Below are 20,216 nucleotides of genomic sequence, written 5' to 3'. Positions count from 1 at the left end.
CAGTATTAGTGCTGAAATGTGGAAATTAATGTTCCCCAAATCACATCACACAATTCACCTGCGTACAGTTCAGATTTATGCTGTGCTGAAAGTGATATCAAAATGTTACCAGGTCTGCCCCAGTAAGATTGCGATCCAACTTCAGTGGAAAAGTTACCAGACTGCTTATTCAGACATGAAGCTGTCATGTTCAGATACTGTCAGATTAACAGAAAGCAGTGCCCGTCTTACAGAGGCTTAACAGTCAAATTAGTGAGTTTATCCTGCGATGAACATCTACAGTCTGCAGTATTTCAGCATGTCGTCTCCACTGTGTAATTTGGTTTCTCACTACTTTATCTTTTAGATCCTTTTCATGCGCTATGTCTCTGTAACCACACCATCAACGTATTAACGTTTATCAGTAATTATTAACGTCTATTGTTTGTAAGACAAATAATCCCCCCCATGGGGATGGATGATATAATGTTTTGTCTTCATTTTAATAATAGGATTATTCTCTCCACTGAATTCAAAGTTCTCAGTGTTTCCAGATCTGGTACATTTGTTTGATCTTCCAACGGACCCAGTATATCAGAGGCTGCTCTCTTGGAACAGCTTTACAGTCAGACCATGACTGATTGACCAAATGCCACAGTGTTTGTTTACTTGGTCACCCTTGTGTCTTGACAGACTCATCTGATATTGAGCAAGTTTGCTGACGTATTTTTTTTCACTAATTGACACAGAAGGGAAGTACTTCCATCTACTGGGATGTATCGTTATCTTGTTTGTCTTGACTTTTTTTCCTTTTTACAATATTGACTGTAGACATAGCAGATTCTTCAATCTACAGTGAAGGCAAGAGGATTATCTCACAACCCTTCTTACACACACACACACACACACACACACACACACACACACACACACACACACACACACACACACACACACTCCTAGATAGCTAAGTCAACAACAAAACAAGCCCAGTAATGCTTGTAGGGATTGATTGTGTTTCTGCAACTTGTGCATGGTGGATGCACCACCGGCCTGGCTCCACAATCTCACTCCTTTTGAAGTGCCACTTTGGTCTAATGGTTCTCTGCTTTACTCTGCTCCTGTAGGAGTTGATGACCAAATTGATAACTGAGACTCCAGACCATCCAATCCCTTTTCTCATTGATCACCTGCAGACCAAGCAAGACAGCCCTGGCAAGCTGCACAGAGCTCTATCTGGCTCCGCAGCTCTGTGGGCACAGAGCTCCCCGGGTTGGTGCACAAACATGCAAGCACGTATGATGCACATAGATTAGTGTATTTACCTTTGTACGTGCTTCTCTCTACAATATGTGCATAATACATTTGTCTAGCAGATCTTTCAGTGAGTTCTAAACAAGTGCTATGGCCATCTCTCCCAACAGAAAACAAAAACCCTCGAAGGGAGCACAGCAATTATGAGAAGCCGTGGCAAATTCACCCGAAGAAACCGAAGAAATCAAAGAGTGACCTGGCTGTTTCGAGTATCTCTCCACCTTCGCCTGAATCCAAGTCCTGTGAGTGTCATCATTTTGGTACCTTTGGCATTTTTTCATCATCATTTTTCTCCTTCCAGATTGTAGTTATGTTGATTGACAGAGACGCACACGATCCACTTGACAACGTGAAGCTGCACAGTTCTCATACCTGTTGTGCTGGTTGTGTCCCAATTACATGCTCCGTTGACTTTAATCTCCATTTTTAATTTGATATAATTATATCTAATTAAAGTTAGTCACAGTGTATAGTCCAGTGTCCTCCTTTCAGCCTCTCAGAGCTCCGCCGATGAGTTCATTATGAAGTGCCACTTTTTTTTTTTTTTTGCACATTTTACGCTGCACTGCTACACACTCTAGAGATGGATTGTTCACAAATGTCTGGCATTCACACTTTCTGGTGGTAACTTTTTTTTTTTTTAGTTTTGCAATAAATTACTATGGCTGTGATGTTAGAATGAAGTATGACTCTTGAGCCAATGAGGATAGGTCAAATGGGGAGCAAGCAGAGACTACTTCAATAATTTAACGTTGCGCTCTGTCACTGCCAGACCACGTCTATTTTGGGCTGTGGTTGGAGCATTGCTCACAATCAAGAGGAGGCGGGTGTGGAGATGAGCGCATGAAGTCAGAGAAGAGAATTCAAGTGAGGTGGAGAAGTGAGAAACACATCAAGCTGTACTTAGGTTTGGAGCGCTACCAGCGTTCCTGCTGCCCCTTCAGAGTAAGAAGCCTTCAAAGCCAGATTTGAAGTCAAATCACATTAAAAATGCATGCATAGGTGTTTTGCCATGCAGAGCTCATGAAAAATTGAGCTCAAAAGAACTGCCTCACATCATTATTGTGCTTTTATATGTAGCATAACAACTCAACAGCTGTCAAACATACCAAGGGTCTACTAATACGCAGATCAAAATGAATCCCCCAGTAGGACGGATGAAGGCCTTCCTGTCTGTGTGCAATTTGACAAAGGCTTTGGCCTCACTTCTACTTGACTGATACTTTAATGGCCAGATCCAGGGGGAATTGAATCCTTAACCCCTAATCTAAGCTATTAAGATACAGCGCAGCCCTTTGCTGCAGCAGCACAACATACAGAGCTGAGCACAGGACCGAACGGCACTCTTTGAAAGATTTTTTTCCTCCCGTCTGTATTTGGCAGAGACATTTGCTCTGTGTTTATGGTTGTTACAATGCCAAGCAGCTTAGTCAGGGTAAACAAGGGTAGGGGAAGGCAGATTGTAGCAGCAGTGCTGTCAGATATTCACTATTGAGTTTATTTGTGTGCGTTTGTGTGCAAACTGAGGGGTGAGGCTTACTTTCTCCACCTGTCACTGCATATATGTTTGATTCAAACATGCGTGAAATGTATTCTGAAATGCTTTGCATTTTTTCTGCTTTTCAATGTCTGTCCAGGCACTGAAGACTGGCCAGTAGACAACCAGTACATTTGTCTGGCACGTCTTCATAACCCAGTGGTTTTTCATACTAATTCAAATTCAGCTGCAGTGTTGGAATATAATAACGTTAGATATGGATGAACTACAAGTAATCCCTCCTCCATAAAAGAGTATTGGTCTTTGCTTTTTATAAATAATGTGTGAATCCAACAGTTTATGAATTAACCATCATATAGAGGCTGAGGTAGGCTGCTGGAAGATATGGGCATGGATGTCAGTACAGTATGTGGGTCATTTCCTGCTCCTGTTATTTTGTTAATCAAAGAGACTGTCAGAAACTGTCCCCTGGCTTCAGGCCAGTGAGCTCTGTGCTTCTGGAAGCTACACGATAACTTTTCTGCCAGTGTTTCCATTCCACTTCATCCTGCAGTAATTCACAGAGTCTCATTTAGAGAAACAGTGCATAAAGCTGTAGGGTGTACCGTTTACGTTACAGTATGGATGCTTTCTTCGCTGTTATTTTTAGAATATTTCATCAGATCTGTTCTTATTCTTTATAAAACATTCATACTTAGTTTTCCTTTGATGCTTTCACATAGGGTCTCACATGAAATGTATGCTTTTATTTGTTGTATGCAGTGCCGCGGTCAATCGAATACCCGTCCTGGGATTGGAGGGAGAGCCGGGACTTTGATGAGCTCAACCACATTTTGCAGGAAAGCAAGAAGCTTGGCAAGGCCCTGGAGAGCCTGTCACGCAGTGAGTGTCTGCAGCTCGGCAGAGTGCATGCTTACATCATACTGAGCAGTGTTTAATACATCCTAACATAATGAACTAAAGTCTAGACCTTTCTGTAAATGTCACTGTAAACCAGCTAATCTCAGAAGCCTGCTGCATAGCTCAGAAGCAGTTTAAGAAAGGCTTTTCAACTGCTTTTAATGCTTCTCCAAGCTTTAAATCATTTTCTTCTTTCTGCAGGCATTGCCATCTCTGATGAGCTTGACCAGGTAGATATTAACTATCCAATAGTCTTTATTAATCTCCTATATATGTAATGGTATTGCAGTTATGTAGGAAGAGAGTTCTGGCTCTCATCACTCTGCTCAATAGCTCATGCAACAGCATAAAAGCCAAGTTTCGTAACTTTCACTTGCTTGACAGAGCAGCACAGCTCTTTTTCTGACGATGAACAGCCATCTCATGGGAGTGATATGCAAGCGTGATACTTCAGTAAGCATGTCCTCCATCTCCCTCTCCCTTGCCGCTTCACCATGCGTCTCACTCGCAAAGGCTTTGTCTGAGCTCTGTCTTTGTCCTCGCCTGGCCCCAGTTCTCTCCCAAACACAATAGTGCAATGGCTGCCCAGGTTGGAGATGCACAGATCGATTTGGAAATGATGAGACTGAACGAGAAACACAGCATATGCTTTGACAGGGACTTTTACTTTTTTTTTTGCTCGGTGCAGCAATACATGTCCAACATCCTTGGCTTGCAGCCCAGAGATTTTCCTCCTTTTCTGCGGGATGGAACAGGGGATGAATACTAAACACCTCCTGTGATCATGCGGAGACAATAATATGCGATACCATTCTGGATTTAGTGAAAGATAAGGAGAAAAATCTTTGCCGTTTGTAGCAAGCAGGGTGTAAATGTGTGCTGGCTGGTTCTGGGAGCAGAATAGGAGGGAGGCAGATATCAGACAACACTCTGCTGTTTTCAGAAACTCTACTATTGAGAAAAACACAATCATAATTTAATGTTGGAGCATTTCTCCGCAGCTCTCTGGCTCCACTTACCTCCACTGGTGTTTTGTTCATTTAAAGCTGCGTCTTTGCCTGTCTGTCTGCCTTTCTCGGTCAGTTGTTTTGCCTCTTATGTTCGCTTCGTTATGTGCAATGCTGTTTTAGAACTTAGGGGGATATAACTCAGTTCTTCGCCCTCGGGTGGTGGGGGAATGGGTTGGTCGGGAGGAAAACGATGCCGACCCGCTGGCTGCTGAGATGCTGCATCCCCCTGTCCCTCGGGCCAAAACTGAAGTGTGCTGGAGTGGAGACAGCAGCCCTGCAGGGAGGTTAGTGATTGGCGTTATACATCTGTCTATATGAGCGTATAAAGTATGTGTGTATGTGTGCCAGTGTGTAAATCACTGAGTGCTAAAAAGTTTCAAACTTCAAAAACTTCTCAAAGCTATTGTTGGCTCTTTAAAAATAAAATGAGGAGGTAGACTTCAAACTGTAGCGGCCTGAGGAATGCCCATCTGAATGGGTTTGATAATCCAATTTCAAAGGCGCGATCAAACATGCTTGCCATGATACTGCTTCAACCCAATTTCAAATTAAAGCTAACCTCATTTCTGTGCGCTCAAGGCCAAAGGAATTTTATACTCCTTATTTTTAAAATGGTCTCTCTTTGACAATATGACTGTCATGCACCAAAATGTTCAGTCATTTGTCATCGTATTAGGAAGCTTTTCATTTTTTTTATTATTCGTATTTTAGAAACTATTCAGGTTCCAAATAGCCTGATTCCTCTTGGATTTCCCTGCCAGATGTTGCCGTTGCAGTGAATGTGCATTCGGTGTGGCCGCATGCATGTGTGTGTCACGTGCACTGCAGCAGCTGATGTGACTAATTAAAGGAGGATGGGATATAAAGCCATAAATCATGCACAGGCCTGGGCTGACATACACACAGTGTTAATCTCATTAGGTTACTGTATGGGTGGATTATAGGGAGAAATCACTTAGTTAGAAGCCTGAGCTGGGAGATAGAGATGTGTGTGGGCTCACTGATGAGCTCTGCTCCGTGTGTGTGTGTAAATGAGATGTTTTGCACTTACCTACGAGGAGGGTGAGGAACCTGTGCAGCTGTGTGTTTGGGAGGGTACAGCATCCCAAAATAATCACAGCTTCTTCTCTCATTAACCAAAGGAGCACTTGGCTCATCAAGATAGATCATTTATATCGGCTTTTAATTGCATTTTCTGTGATTTTGCCCCCACTTTAGTTTCTGTGTTGGATTCAGATCACTTCCGGGCTGTTTTCTGGCCAAGTCAAAAATAGGGAGATCAGAAAAACATAAATAAATGTGTTGCCTTTGCTTAAAGTTATAATATGAGGTAAAGTATGATGGCTGCTGACCCACTGCTTAGGTTTAAAATTCATACTAGAGAAGCTAAAAATGACCACTCTGATCAAGTGGAAAACTGGCAAAGAGCAGCGCTGCCCTCTCTTCCAATCCCGTCGGAGCTTTAATAGGCCACCCACTCTGGTGCTCAAACACTTTCAGACTAGAGCTCGCTCTCTCTCTCTCTCTTTTTTTTTTTAATTCTCATGTATGTGACCTTTTTGCCGAACCAGTCCACCTTCCTCCTCGCATTTCTGTAAGTTTACTTATTTTCATTTTCAAACATATCGCTTCTGTAACTCCTTCCAGCCCACCTGTCACTACTGACCATAAGAGGAGCTGACAGGTGGTGGCACCTTTCTGTATGATTGGCTGCAGAGTCTTGACAGATAAGTGCAAAGGGCACATGGGAAATCAGCATTCCACTGTGGCAGAAATGTATTCAAGGAAGTAGGTTATTTTGACTGTCCAGTGGAATGGGACTCCCTCATCCAGTGTCTGTCAGTGAACTGTTCCTCTCCCCTTACCTTCCCATTTTACTTTATATTCTTCTCTTAACACAAACAGACACTAATCACTTACATATATTCCAGCAAACCGGGAATAGAGAAAGATGGGGATAAACAAGGAGTAGCGTAAGCCAGCTTTGTAGGCTACACTTGTTTTTATTTTGTTGGTCATATTTATTGCCTTTAATGATGCTTTGTACCACCTGAGATTGACTCCGATGGGGAAAAATTACTTTCACCAGTAAAGCCGCCAGCAGGCATAGTGAGATAGAGATTTTCATATGAGATATGAGCTGCTTTGTCTTTCTTTTTCCTCCTCATGTTTTCCCACAATTATTCATTTCCTGCTTGGTTTGTTGTCCTCAAATTACATTCTCTCCACCATGTGCAAAGGTTTACCCCCGGGTTCAGAAGGATTATTTGCGATCACAACAAAATGCTACAACTTTCCTTCTCCTGCAAAGAGTACAAGGCATGTGCAGAATCAAGCGAAACGCCTTACCCATATTAGCAGATATAATTAGCACAAATATCACATGGGAGGAATATAAAATATCAGTCATCTTCTGACCCTTTCCCATTAGCTGTAAATTAAGCCATTAAACTGAGATCAGCATCAAATTAATACTTTTCCGCCCTTTTAATCCGCGCCCTCAGCCAGTGGGATATGAAAATTAATTTCTCTAATATAGAGGTAATGCAGGAGCCAACTTTCAGAATTTCGACTGCATAGGAAGCTGAAGATATTGTTTTTGGTTGTTTTTCAACCTTAGAGCTAATAGTGACTTACCTGAGGAATACACAAAACATTTGGATAACAAATATGAAGAGAGGCATTCGCTTTCTTCCCATCCATTTATGGTTTTTAATTAAAAACGGCCTGAGAAGCTGTGCTGTGCTGCTACTGCTGCAGTAAGCAAATAGGAAATGTTTAAGAATGAATGGGCTTCATAGTGTATTTCTATAGCTGGATCCTATGAGAAACAGCAGAACTATACCAGATATGAAGTACTTTGCCTTACTATCTGTGACACTTCATTAATTTTAATGTGCTTTTGATCATTTTGAAGTTTGGATTGTTTAGAGCATTGTGTAGGTGCCACTTTGGGCTCTGGGTAATCTTGACAGCTTTTCTTATTTAAAAAAAGGTTTTTGCATACCAAACAGTCAGCTGACTAATGAATCCATCCCTCCATACATCAGCCATACCTGCAGTATCCTGTGATGAGTTGTGGGGAGCTGGAGTCCAGCTGACGGTGGGTGGGAGGCGGGGTCTACCCTGGACAGATCGCCGGCCCATCACAGGACTGACACAAAGTGACAGACAAGCATGCATGCTCACATTCCCACCTGCAGCCAATTTAAAATCACCAATTAATCTGTCATGCTTTTCTGTGGACTGTGTGAGGAAGCTAGAAGCACCTGGAGAGAATCCCTAATGAAAATAATCATTATGCCTGTACAAAAATGTATAAATATATAGTCTAGTATGAAGACAAAGCTCAAATATAATTAAGTGTAATCCGAACACTTACTTGCAGGAACAGAACAATTCACTATGACATCAGAAGTAAAAGATATAAGTAATTCAGATTTTATGAATATTTTATGATTTTATTAAATATGCAGTCCATTTGCAGTATGCATGGGTGTATAGTTTTATTCTCCTTAAATATTTAAAAGAGTAAAACATCAACTAACGTCTCATCCATGTCTGTTTGAATTCGATTACTGGCTCCACTGACAATCACCTACATGCTTATAAAACTGCTCCGCTTCCTTTTTTAACCCGGCATCCTCTAACCTGTTAATGGTTTGCGGTTCGCGGCACAACTATTGCTCTGTTGTTCACTTCAGAGCAATTATCCTGTCTTATCTTGTCCCTGCTGGCCATTTATAGCAAGGTGCACAGCACCTGCGTGACACTTGAAATGTATGGCATTTTGTCTCTAACAACCACGGAAGGGCTGCCAAGTGCAACCGGTGATAAAGCATTTTAAATGTAGTTACACATCTGCACACCGCTGAGGCAGATGCAACATGTTGCTCTAGCTGGAAGGCCTCAGTCTGCTTAGATACAAGGCTGACGGATTAGGAAGAGAGGAGGTAATTACTATAGGGACACAGTTATTATGAAGCACGCTATTTTTGTCGGTGTATTTCCCAGAAACCGAGAGAACGTTGCTGTAGAAAATTATAGCATCACATTCATAACACATCCAGCTTTGAAACACTTTCCGTTCATTTGCTCTACGCAAGCGTTGGCTTTTTGTTTGCATCTCTCCCTCAGCCTGAAGATGGAAACAAAGAGCAAAGGCCTCAAGGAGCAGCAGCAGCATCATAAGAAGCTCCTGGCAGCCATGCTGTCCCAGGACTCCTTCGACTCAGTCAACAGCCCCGCCCACTCTGTCGTGGAAGAAGAGATTGAGGATGAGGATGATGCCATGGAGCTTCTGGGTAATGTCACAGCCACACATACACACAGACACAAGTAGCGACCGTTAAATATATTCTGCATTCGATCAGCAGAAATGTCTCTACAGGCTGTTGCATTCCACTAATTTCTGTTAATGAAAGCTAAATTAAAAATGCTTTTCATCATATTGCTGAGCTGCTGATGAGCCAGACTGTGCGTACCAGCAGATCCTCTGTCCTGATGTCGGCGTCAGACACCTGTTGTGTTTCCACACCAAGAACAGCTTGCTGTGTTTATCTTGTGTGTGGGTTAGCAAGCAGAATGATGCCTGTTTCACATAAAGGCAAGAAAAAACATTCTAGCTGTAATATTTCATGTTAATTAGTTATTCTTTTTTTGCAACAACATCAGTATTTTCAGCATCTTTGATGACCTGCAGCAGTCTGCTGTTCTGTGCAGAATTCCACTTCTGTTTGAATTTCAGGGACTTTTTAAACAGTACAATGGCATTACCTGCCCTGTATCATTAACATAAAATAATGGACTGTGTTATGAGCTGGTGTTTAGCAAATCTCTGGCCTCAAATTGTCAGAAAAAAACAGTCTGCACTTGGAATAACTATGTAGAAATGTTGCGATTTCTAAGGTTTAAAAAGTGTATATGCAAACGTACACACTTGAAGTGGGAGAAATTAATCATAGCATAGAAGCTAAATTCATCACAGCACAGAAGTATATATAAAACATTTTATCACTGACTAAAAAGCAGTCTTACAGCATGTTCCATTTGGGTTGTTGGCTCCTGTTTTTTTAAGCTGGAAAAAAGGAAAAGTGGTGCTCTTACAGCAATGTTACAATTTCTACACCATGTTCAGGCACTTTCTCTTACAGCTGTGGGAAGAAAATGTTGGAAAATGTTGGACAGCACTTCATAAGAAGTAGTTAACTCTTCAAATGGAAGAAGTGGGAAATTTTTTGACATGGGAGCAGAGGAAAATGCTGTATGCAGATTTGTACAAGCATGCAGTACATAGTGTATGTTCTGGCTGGATGAGCAAAGCAGCATTTATTTTATGTTGTATACTAAAGAGCACTTTAGTAGTAACTGCTAAAGGAGACTATGCTTCCTGTTTACTGACTAGATGTTCTCAGATATTCGCTGTGACTACTGGAGAATCACAAAGCAGTTACATTGATTTGTGTTTTTCTGCGTATGCGAGCATGTGTGTGTTCATATTCCTTCATGCCAGTCGTGCCGCCGACTTGAGATGGACGAGCACCGCAGGAAAGAGCACCTGATGTGAAGTTTTGTTTCAGCCTCGTTCAGTGGAGGGTCTGAGAGCTTGTCATTCTGTTTGTGCAGAGTCGGGATGTAATGCCTCATGCCAAATTGAATTTGTTGCCTGAAATATTTTATGTGGCGAGGCGCTCCTTTTGTTTGTCTGTCACTTGCTCTTCCCAGTTTTGTCTCTGTGTTGTGGTAATCTTTATCTGCAGGGGGGGGGGATTCTCTTGAGTAAAGCAGCTAATGGGCATGCTGCATATATATAAAAGCACACACACAAGCTGCCACAAAGGTACACGGCAGAGATTTTAAATTTATCACATCTCTTATGGGGTTTATAGAATCTGCGAGTGTGAATTGTTGAAAGCCACAGCTAATACTAGGAAAAGTCAGCTTTTCAACGGCTTTCTTCTGTGTTCTATGAAGCGAACGGGCTGACATATAGTATTTCTTTGAGGAATAACAACCCACAACGCACTCTTTTTATTTCCTTGTGTCTAACATGGGCTCCAATTATAGTGCTTCAGTGTCTCTCCAGTCTCCTTAGAGCTGCTGTTGCTTTGAGGTGACACACAATCTACGTATGTCTTTGCGCTCTGCTCTGCTGTCACAACGCTGAGGCTCTCCTGCTTGTTAACAGGATCTTTTCACCAGGGTCACCTAGAGGGTCACATTTCTTTGTTGATGTGTGGCAGGATGGCCCACAGGTTACACAAACTGAAGCTACAACTAATGTTCATTCCTATTGTCAAAGCTATACATTTTTTAATACAAAAATGCCCTATTTAGTGTTACAAAGTGAGTGTAGGGTTCTCATTTTTCAGTCGTCTAATTAGCTAATTGACTAATTGTTTGAGCACTAATGCAGTCTGTCACATTAGTAGCGATGCCTGGAATTCAAGCTCAGCAGCTACAAATGTGGAATTCATCTCAGCTCCACCAAGACGAATTCTGTATTTTATTTTTTTTTATCATATTCTGGTGATTGAGTGTTTTAGCTCAGTATCTGCTGCTTAGAGACAGCACAGACTGTAATTACTGCCTCTAAGCAGAAGAATCCTTCAGAGGACAATATGTAAACAGGAAATCTTCTTTCTCTTTTGTATCGGCCCCACACAGTCCTGACCCAGGTCAGCAGTATATAATGATGATAAATACATCCATAAAGCAGGATGTTGGTGGTCTGGGACGGCTCTCCTTGATCATGGCGCTGAAACCTGCGTATATTCCCTCAGTGGCTGTTACACTATGGTCCAGGGCAGTAACTCAAAGGAAATGATGCAGCGAGGTAGGTCATTTCTGATTCTCTGTCAAGGCCTGGTCATGTTGCTCTCCAGAGACCATCACTTCTGCACTGACTGTCTCACTGCTGTAGAGCTGATTAAAGTTGATGCTTGCACACATCATGTGGCGGCTTGTGGGACGTAGAGAAATGGAAGACCCTCAGGAGGGTTTCTGGGCTTCATTTCGAAAGAAGGTCTTGGCGCAAATTTTGCGGCTATGACCAAATGCGTGCCAAAGATGACGGATGAGCCTTGGCAGGGACGGTGATCTTGTGATAGTATATTGATCCCCGAAGGAGATATTCATCCTTTTTTCCCTGTTGCTGTCCACATGAAGGTGAAAACATATGGTCCACAGCTCAGTGGCACTGGTGGAGCTGGTAGGGATTCAATAACGGGCTCAAGGACTCTACAGTGGAGTGGGTGCTCGCTGTCTAATTTAGAAATCACTGGATGAAAGAGCTCTCTTAAATTGTATGACAGCAAAAGCTGCTGGAGGATGGAAAATTGCTGTTTGTTTAATTTTGTCTAACTTTAATTTCTTATCTCTTGATTTCCGATTCCCAAACAATAACTGATAATATACACAAATGGCTACATTTTGCATTGATACGTTTGAATTTTTGCCGCCTATGGCCTCTTGCATGTAGCAATACATCCACCACAGAACAGGAAATCGTTGAAGGCTTTCTATTTAAGCTTAGGGTGACCTCTAGTGGCTAACACATTGCATTACAGTTGCTCAGTGTAGCGCTTATTGAGAGCGTTGCCTCAGTTAGTTTCATTATTGTGGCAGATGAGTGCATTTGAATTTAGGTGATCTGAAAGCAAATTCTGCATGAACTTGAATGCTTTTTGTGTGTTTTTCTTTGGTCTTGCTGTCATGGACCATGCAATGCCGACACCCCCGTATAAGTAACATATGTTCGAACTCCAGATGCAGCCTCTCCTTTGTTGTCAGTTAGAGCTTTGTTCATCACACCTGCTGACTGCCTATGAGCCTCTTTGTTAAGTCGGTTGCTGATGATCACAGATATACACATCACACAAATGAGAGCAATTACAACAGTGGGAGATCAACAAACCACATGGTGTGGTGTTTGTGTGTCAAAATCTCTGGAGGATGAGGAAAAAAAGAGTTCAGAGCCTCAGTGAACAATAAACAGAAGTTCCACTGGGAGGCAGGAAAGGAGTGCTAGTTTGTCCTCCTGTGTGGCAACTACAGATTCTGTGAGGGAATAAGATGCATAATAAATGCAGACTTACAGCATACAAAGACAGTTAGAAACTTATCCCCACTTCCATGTTGAGCAGAAGGGTTTTCCAAACTGGGTGTGTTTTTGCCAGCACCTGGATAAGGAGCTTATGAGAAAATAAAAAGATCCTCTTGGGTATTTACAGTACTGCTACATAGCCAAGGTTTTTCGGATTTAATACAATTTTCAAAGCCAAAGACGTGGCTTAAGGTTGATTTGTTTTGTTCGGATTGTTCCAGAAAGAGAAAATAAAATCAGCTTAGAGGTTAAATCTTATTGATTCTCGAGTTGCTCTCAGGGATGGCACTGTGTTTTCCCACTAGTTTTCATTAGGTCTGTGCTTAATATATACCACAGTGAAAACCATACTTGAAAATGAATATGACTCACATGTTCTTGTAAAGCCATGGAAAATGTTGAGATTTTAAGGTTTTTGCTGGGCAGTGAGACCACAGTTATCTCCAAGTAGAAACAAGCTGAGTTCAGTGTGTGGGGAGAAACACCCTGTTTCTGGCCTTGCACTGTTGTTTTATGGTAAGTTAATGAGACGAGTTAGCCAGTACCCCACCGTAGAGGTACTCTCATTGTCATTCTTGGTGGAAGTATTCCATTTGAGAGATTCCCTTTGAATTCCCAAAATCCCTTTAGTGAATATGTGTGTAGAAGAAATTTGATTCATGTGCATGCAGGCTATGAGAAACAGACTCTATTCTTAGGGTAAAAAGTAAAAAAACTTACATTTTCCTATATTACATGTTGTATATTGTTCTCTGTAGCAACATAAATTCAACTCACCTTGAGTGTGAAAAGGCTAAATATCTTAGGAATACTAATCTTTAATTCTTATCTGTTTTTGCTTTACTTAAAGACAAGACACTGTCAGAAATTACTCTTCATTTTGGGGCTCTGTACGAGGGTTGTGGCAGAGGAGGAGGATGTGAGAGTAGTTTTATTCACTTAGCGATTCACAGTGACAGCGAAGATTTGACAGGGAGCGATGAGGGCATGATAAAGCTTTGTTTCATCTTTGATGCATGCAGAATTAAACAGTGACTTGTTGGTGGGTTGCAATACCTGTGTGGTTCGTTTGTTTTTTGAGTTGTGTTATATCTTCTATGCTCCAACACTGCCTGCAGCTAAGTCGAATAGCCCAGTGTTTTTATATATCTATATGTAATAGAATAGGTGAGGGAAAGGAAGATGTTTTTTCACCATCTTTACTTTGTTTTCCTGCCTGAAATTTTAAGTGAAAACTGATCTGTATTAGATCACTGATCACATACTGAATATTGACCCCTTGACTTTGAGTGGGATTAAGAGCTTAGCCTTTAAATTTGTGGAGACAGACTTAGGAGTCTTTACTTGTGGAGACTTTGCTTAGTTCGACTTAATGACTTTTTGTAGTGTAAGAGAGAAACGGTTATTATTAGCTTTTGGCTTATAGGAAAGACAGATATTTGGTGTGAATATTCAGGAAAACTCCTTAAAATTGTTGCTATATATTTGGATTTCCTTTGAGAACGTTCTAAAGAAAATAATAGAATTTTCTGAATCTTTTTTTTTAATTCAAGTAGCAATCGTTAATAAAGCATCCTAGTATAAGCAAAGCCAAGCACTGAAACGCGCTTTATGTGTCCAAAGTGACAACATGTATATAACAATACTTACACCTAAGTGATCATTTGTAAGCCCTTGTTTATGCTAGCAACTGGCGTCTGTTTCTAGCATACTGTCATTGTGAGCATGTTTACTCGGTGATGTTAGCATTTAGCTGAAACACTCTGTGCCTGAGCACTCACAGGGCTGCCAGTGTGGCTGGAGGCACTTATGCTGTATTTGTTTAATGGAGCAAATTTTTAATTTTTATGTCCTGTTGGGTAGTTCCAACAACACATTGCATTTTATAAGCTCTTTGCATGTATGTAAAACTTTAATTAGCACAGTAAGTAGTACAGCTGTGAAGTAAATGCAGTGGAAAAAACACGACAATGTTGCCTCTGGAAAGCGGTGTAGCAGAAGTAGCATAAAACAGCAAGACCCAAGTAAAGTAAATGTACAGTGCATTTAGTTGCTTTCTAGACCTGATAAGGACACCATTAATGTCATTCCACTTGAAATGATACATGATCATCTCTGCATGGAGTGACTGCTAACATGGATGCGACTTTGTCCTCTGCCTTAGGACACTGTTCTGATTGCCAGAGTTAGCAGACGAGGCGCGCATTTCCTGACGTCAGCAGCAGCAACCCCCCGCCACACACAAACCACACGCACACAAAGACGCACACTCCAATCACCTCCATAGCCTCCTTCATCCTTTTCCCAAACAACCAAAGACACAACAGTAGCCCTGGAAACAGTATAAACCAACAAAAACAAACCAGTATCATCGTGGTCCACCGAGGGGAAAGGAGGAGATGGATGGGAACATATATTGTTTGTCAGTGGTGTGAGTTGCTTTGGCATTAAATCTTTCACTTGAGCTTGAAAGGGCTGGGTCCACGTCTGAAGGTTTTGCGGGGCTGATGGTGAAAAGAATGTCCCCAGTAAAAAGTGTAACTGCGCCCAATTTGACGCCTGTAAAAGTCTCCACAGTGCAGATGGATACGTTAATCGAGAGGCAAATTGCTGTGGTATTACGGCGGTATTACTGGAAGCAATTACCAATAGGCAAGTAGACTGCCACGATCATGCCATAAATCTAGAGGTAGTCATTATGCAGAGCATGGCCTAATACCAGCCAGCGTAAGTATCTCTTGTGTGCGTAAGCACCTTAGATGAACTAAGCAGATTATTTGAATGAATGTGAGCTGAATGGATACAGTGATGCTGTATTGTGGCTACTGAAAGCAGACAGCAGCAAAAAGATGGTAGATAGGTGCACAAGTATGTCATCCGTAGATAGTGCTGCTATGTAGGATTTGTGTGAATAGATCCATTGTGTTAGTGGAAGTTAATCGGCTCAAGACGTCACTGTTTTCTGGCTCCTGTCTCCTGCAAGATTAAAACTGAAGAGACAAGTAGACCTGTGAGTTATAGACTTGATGACAATGTGAAGTAAATGGGGTGTAATAAGTAGTCAGACTGTGTATTTGTGTGAGCGAATGCAAATGTCAAGCTGCAGGTCTGTGTGAAGTCATTTAAAGTTCGTGCTGCTGTATCTATGTGTTTATCACAAACAAGCAGGGAAACAGTGGTATCCAAAAGAAACTTTGTGCTCGATTGAATGAGCTGCTTGTACATTACTACCTACCACATTATTCCATCACTGACATGTGTTGTTTTTAATAGCTGACTTCTCTCTACATACTTCTTGCATAGGCACGTTTCTTTTTGATGGACGACTAAATTCTTTCATCACTGATTAACATTATTGTGTTGGACTGTAGATGGCAGCCTTGATCCTGGAAGACAGATGTTTTTCGTGTATTTCTTACGTCATACATGTCAAAATAATGCTCTCAAAAGATCATTTTAAAATTTATTTTCAAATTATCAGAATAAACGAGCAATAATACTCTTTAAAGACTGCCATTGTAATGCATCAGGCTAAACTATGTCTATGGTGACGTCCTAATCTGAGCAATATTTGCAATTAGAAAGTGAGTTAAAAGCGGGTTTGCACCAAGGTCTGCGATAAGACTTTCCAAAGGCCTCAGAGCTGTGATGTTACTCTGCTCATGTGTGTCCCCATCTGATTCTGATCAGGCTTTTTTACTGCTGCACTCAGAGTTGTGAGGGCTTGGAGCCTGACAGGCATATTTTTAGGCTGGGTGGGGTTTCAGAGAGGGGGGGGCTGCCATTGAAAGCCGAGACATAATTACAAAATGTAAGTTGCAATATTGTTTTTATTACAAAGCCAAACAAATGTGTCTCTGTCGCGAGTCACATCAAAGATGTCTGTGTGACGACTAACCGCCAAGTGGAGGCATTGTGCTCAAAGGCTTTAATGAAACACAAATGCCGGTTGTATGTGTGAGGGCAGCGAAAGTGTGAGGTCTGCAAGTGTCACTGTGCGCGTTGCTGTGCGCCTTTTTTAATCTGCATGTCTGCGTATGTTGCTCCCACATGTGGGTCCCTGTGCGGGTGCAGCTTTTTGACTGTAGACTGTGAGTGAGTGAGGCATCTGTCACATACAGGCTATTAATTAGAGCCCAGTGTTATGTGGTTAGGCGTCGTCCCTGCTCATGAAAGAATGGAAAATTTGGTTATTTTACTCAGATGAGACACAATAACTCACAGCACTTGATGAAAATGACTTGGGACGATGAAGTGTGTACGTGCGTGTCTCCCGTCTCCACGTGTGGGGTAGCACTTGAGAGGATTCCTCCCCATACATCTGTCAACGCATGATCTGAGAAGGTGTACATTATTCGCGAAGCCAGTGTGCTAATTATCACTTCAGCTCTGTTTTTAGCCCCATGAAGAGCAGCGAAGAGCCAGTCAGTCCGTCGCTATCTAAACAACATTAAATTACATGGAAACTTGGAGAGAGAGGAGCACACAAACCCTTTATCTGTGCGCTCGGCTCCTTTCTGGCTTCGCTGTGACTGAGTGATTGCGGCACGGAATTCCTCATCGCTCAGGCCTTTTGTTGGGATTGCATCGCTTGAATAGTTTCCATTTCTCTTCCTCCCCACACCTACCCCCAGTGCAGACCCATTTTATTTATCTGCCATGTCTCATCGTTAGACGGGGGGAGCACGCATGGCTGCCCCGGTGCCCAGGGAGTGAAAATGTGGCGGGCTGACAAACGGGCGAGTGTGGACAGACGTTTGTTGTGTCTAGACAGAGGCCTCGGAGGCTGTCATGGTCTCGGGGTAAACTGGTCTCATGGGAGACGCACTGTAAACTTATCATGGTGGTATTGTGTGGGAGGAATGATACTCTCTATTGTTGACATGGAGAGCGTGGATACATGTGTTTGACTAGGCAGATACAGCAGAATAAATGCGCTGTATATTTGCTTAATCTTCTATGTGAGCATGGAATTGGGAATTTGCACATGAAAGGAAACTTAAGTCAAGAGTAGAAGTCAGGGTTCAATAATGTGTCAACATCAGTTTAATTACTGTGTTTAAAGTGTAGTACACTGTGAATTCATTGGTGTTCAAACAAGTGCTGCGTGTAACTAGACAACTTAAAAAATAACCAATTTTATCTTCTACCAGTAATTTGACCTGCAAACCAACAAATCCGGGCTCATAAATTAAGATCATACTCAGAATACGCTGGACCACAAAAATGCCACTGTCATGACAAATGAATGATTTCTGCTGCCTGTACTGAGGATACAGTGTGAGCATGTGCTTCAGACCACTTATGTGCATGTAAAAGGAGTCATTTATAATGTTAACACCCAAACCTCATCCCCCAGGGCACATATTCATCACCGCAGCGCTTCATATACAGGCCTTCCCTCAGAGATAGGATGGTGTCAACACCGAAATTTGTCATCTCTCCCTGCCCAGTAAAGAAGTTCTGATTTGGATTCAGCCTCGGGGTTGACATGGCTGAGATTCAGACTGCTGGTGCACAGATGAACGGCTGCACTCGCTCTTAAGCCCTGCTCGTAGCTTACAAAAAGAAGCCTTTTTCTACTCTGCCTTTATCTCAGCAAAATTGTGTTTCTTTGCTGTCTTTTGACATAGTAATATACTTCAATATCCGTGAGCTAACATGGACCACAATGCAGGGTGATAAAGCTGCTGCAGTGGGGACGTTGTGCAGCTTTTACTTTGCTGCTTCACTTCCACGTCCACAAACACACACAGACCTGCACATAAACCATTAAAATCGCTTCCGTTTTCAGTTCTTTCTTGTCCTCTATTGTTTTGACTGGCTAAATGAAGCTTCAACTAACAGCACACCAGAGAGGCAACTACAAGTCCAGAGCAACTTGCTTCAGAACAAACTAGTGTGACTCATTCCTAAATGTTTCCGTCTTTGTTACATTTCATTTGCTCAGATTTGTGTTCTGCAGGAAATGCACTCCAGACAACAGCCGCTGTTTACCTCGGTGACCTCTGGATGTCTGAGATTTGCCCTCTTTTCCTTCAGACACTTGAGCTCTTTCTCTTCATCACTGTGTCACATTATCTTGACCAGAAGGAAACAAGTCAAAAAGACAAAGCCGGAGTTGAGGTGACAAGCAGCTGTGCACACTGAGGTCATGTTCTTTTTCAGGGTCACGGGCTGTTGCTGTTATTCTTTTAGTATTTCATGAAAGCTGCAGCCTCACAAGTGAATGTTTCCAAGTGTCAAGTAAATGATTTGTATCGCAGGCTATGACCCAAAGAAAATCCGGCATGCTACATTAGTCAGTTGCCAAAAGAAGGGATAATAGTTAGAGGGGGAAGAAGTTGGGAATGGATGAAGAGAAAGTAGGAAAAGGGCGAAGGCCTAAAACTGAGCTGTTCCCACGACCAGAAAATTGCCCAAATCGCTGGTGGCTCTGTCTGTCCCCACCCCTCCAATGTATTCCATGATGAATGGGACATTTAATATTGCCTCCTTAAGGGTATTGCTGGAATGTAGCCTATCTGTCCTTCTCAAAACACTAAGACAACACTTGCTCTCTGGCGAGCAACACGACTGATGTCAAAGATCAAAACCAAGAACATTACAGATTTTGTTAAAGCATCCAATTCTATTTTATTTTTTTAAAAAGTAGATTGTAACATAGTGTAGAGTGGTTAAACAAGCATTTGTCATTGTGTTCATGAAGCAAGTAGTGGAAAATTTTAAGCAACCGCTGCTCATACTAGTTAGAGAAAAGTAATACAAAACTTATTCTACAGTTCTACAATTCTACAATTTCATTTAGCAGACGCTTTTGTCCAAAGCGACGTTAAACACAAGCAAGAATTCAGACATAAGGAAAAACCTGTAGTAAGTGCAAAAAGTTCTTCAAGTGCGATTGGTCAAAGGTGTTGCCATCAACAGCAACAAAACTAATGTTTTCAGTGAAAGCTTAGAACATTCATATTTTTAGCTTATTCCTAAGTTTTTACATCTACCCACGACCTGATCATTTTTTATGGAATATAATTGCATCAATGTTTTTAAGTATGCTTATATGTGCTGTGTAAGTAATGTTGTGTACTATAAAATTATGTTCTCATCTGTTCACAAGACTAAGCAGCGATGCAGTGATGGTGTACCTATAATCAGCAGGGCTTTGAGCTAGATGCTAAATTTAGAATGCAAACACTCAGCACTGCATGGTCATCATCTTAACTTGTCATGTTAGCATGCTAACATTTGCTCGTGAGTGTTAAAGCTAAAGAACAGCTTAGGCCGATGATTTCCATTTCCTTCAGAGACACTGAGGGAGGATCAAGAGATGATTTCCAGAAATGTCTTCAACAACCTGCAAGAGAAGTGCGGTTGATTTTCACTGAAGCTCCTGTAATTACCATGAGCTGGA

General features: G+C 41.8%; 1 protein-coding gene across 3 annotated transcripts in view; it reads left to right on the top strand.

Moving 5' to 3' along the window:
• c20h8orf34 (chromosome 20 C8orf34 homolog) overlaps positions 1-20,216 on the top strand; it is a 63,309-nt gene that overhangs the window by 14,152 nt on the left and 28,941 nt on the right. For 2 of the 3 annotated variants that reach the window (XM_051940415.1, XM_022206482.2), the window contains exons 2-7: positions 1,107-1,251; positions 1,404-1,535; positions 3,554-3,673; positions 3,893-3,921; positions 4,822-4,985; positions 8,839-9,005. In XM_051940415.1, coding sequence (XP_051796375.1) covers positions 1,107-1,251; positions 1,404-1,535; positions 3,554-3,673; positions 3,893-3,921; positions 4,822-4,985; positions 8,839-9,005 — 757 coding nt within the window. The remainder of the gene's footprint in view (positions 1-1,106; positions 1,252-1,403; positions 1,536-3,553; positions 3,674-3,892; positions 3,922-4,821; positions 4,986-8,838; positions 9,006-20,216) is intronic. The other variant, XM_022206483.2, reaches the window with a different exon arrangement.

This window comes from Acanthochromis polyacanthus, chromosome 20 (assembly GCF_021347895.1).
Source record: "Acanthochromis polyacanthus isolate Apoly-LR-REF ecotype Palm Island chromosome 20, KAUST_Apoly_ChrSc, whole genome shotgun sequence".
Taxonomy (NCBI): domain Eukaryota; kingdom Metazoa; phylum Chordata; class Actinopteri; family Pomacentridae; genus Acanthochromis; species Acanthochromis polyacanthus.
This window is presented reverse-complemented; position numbering and strand designations above follow the sequence as displayed.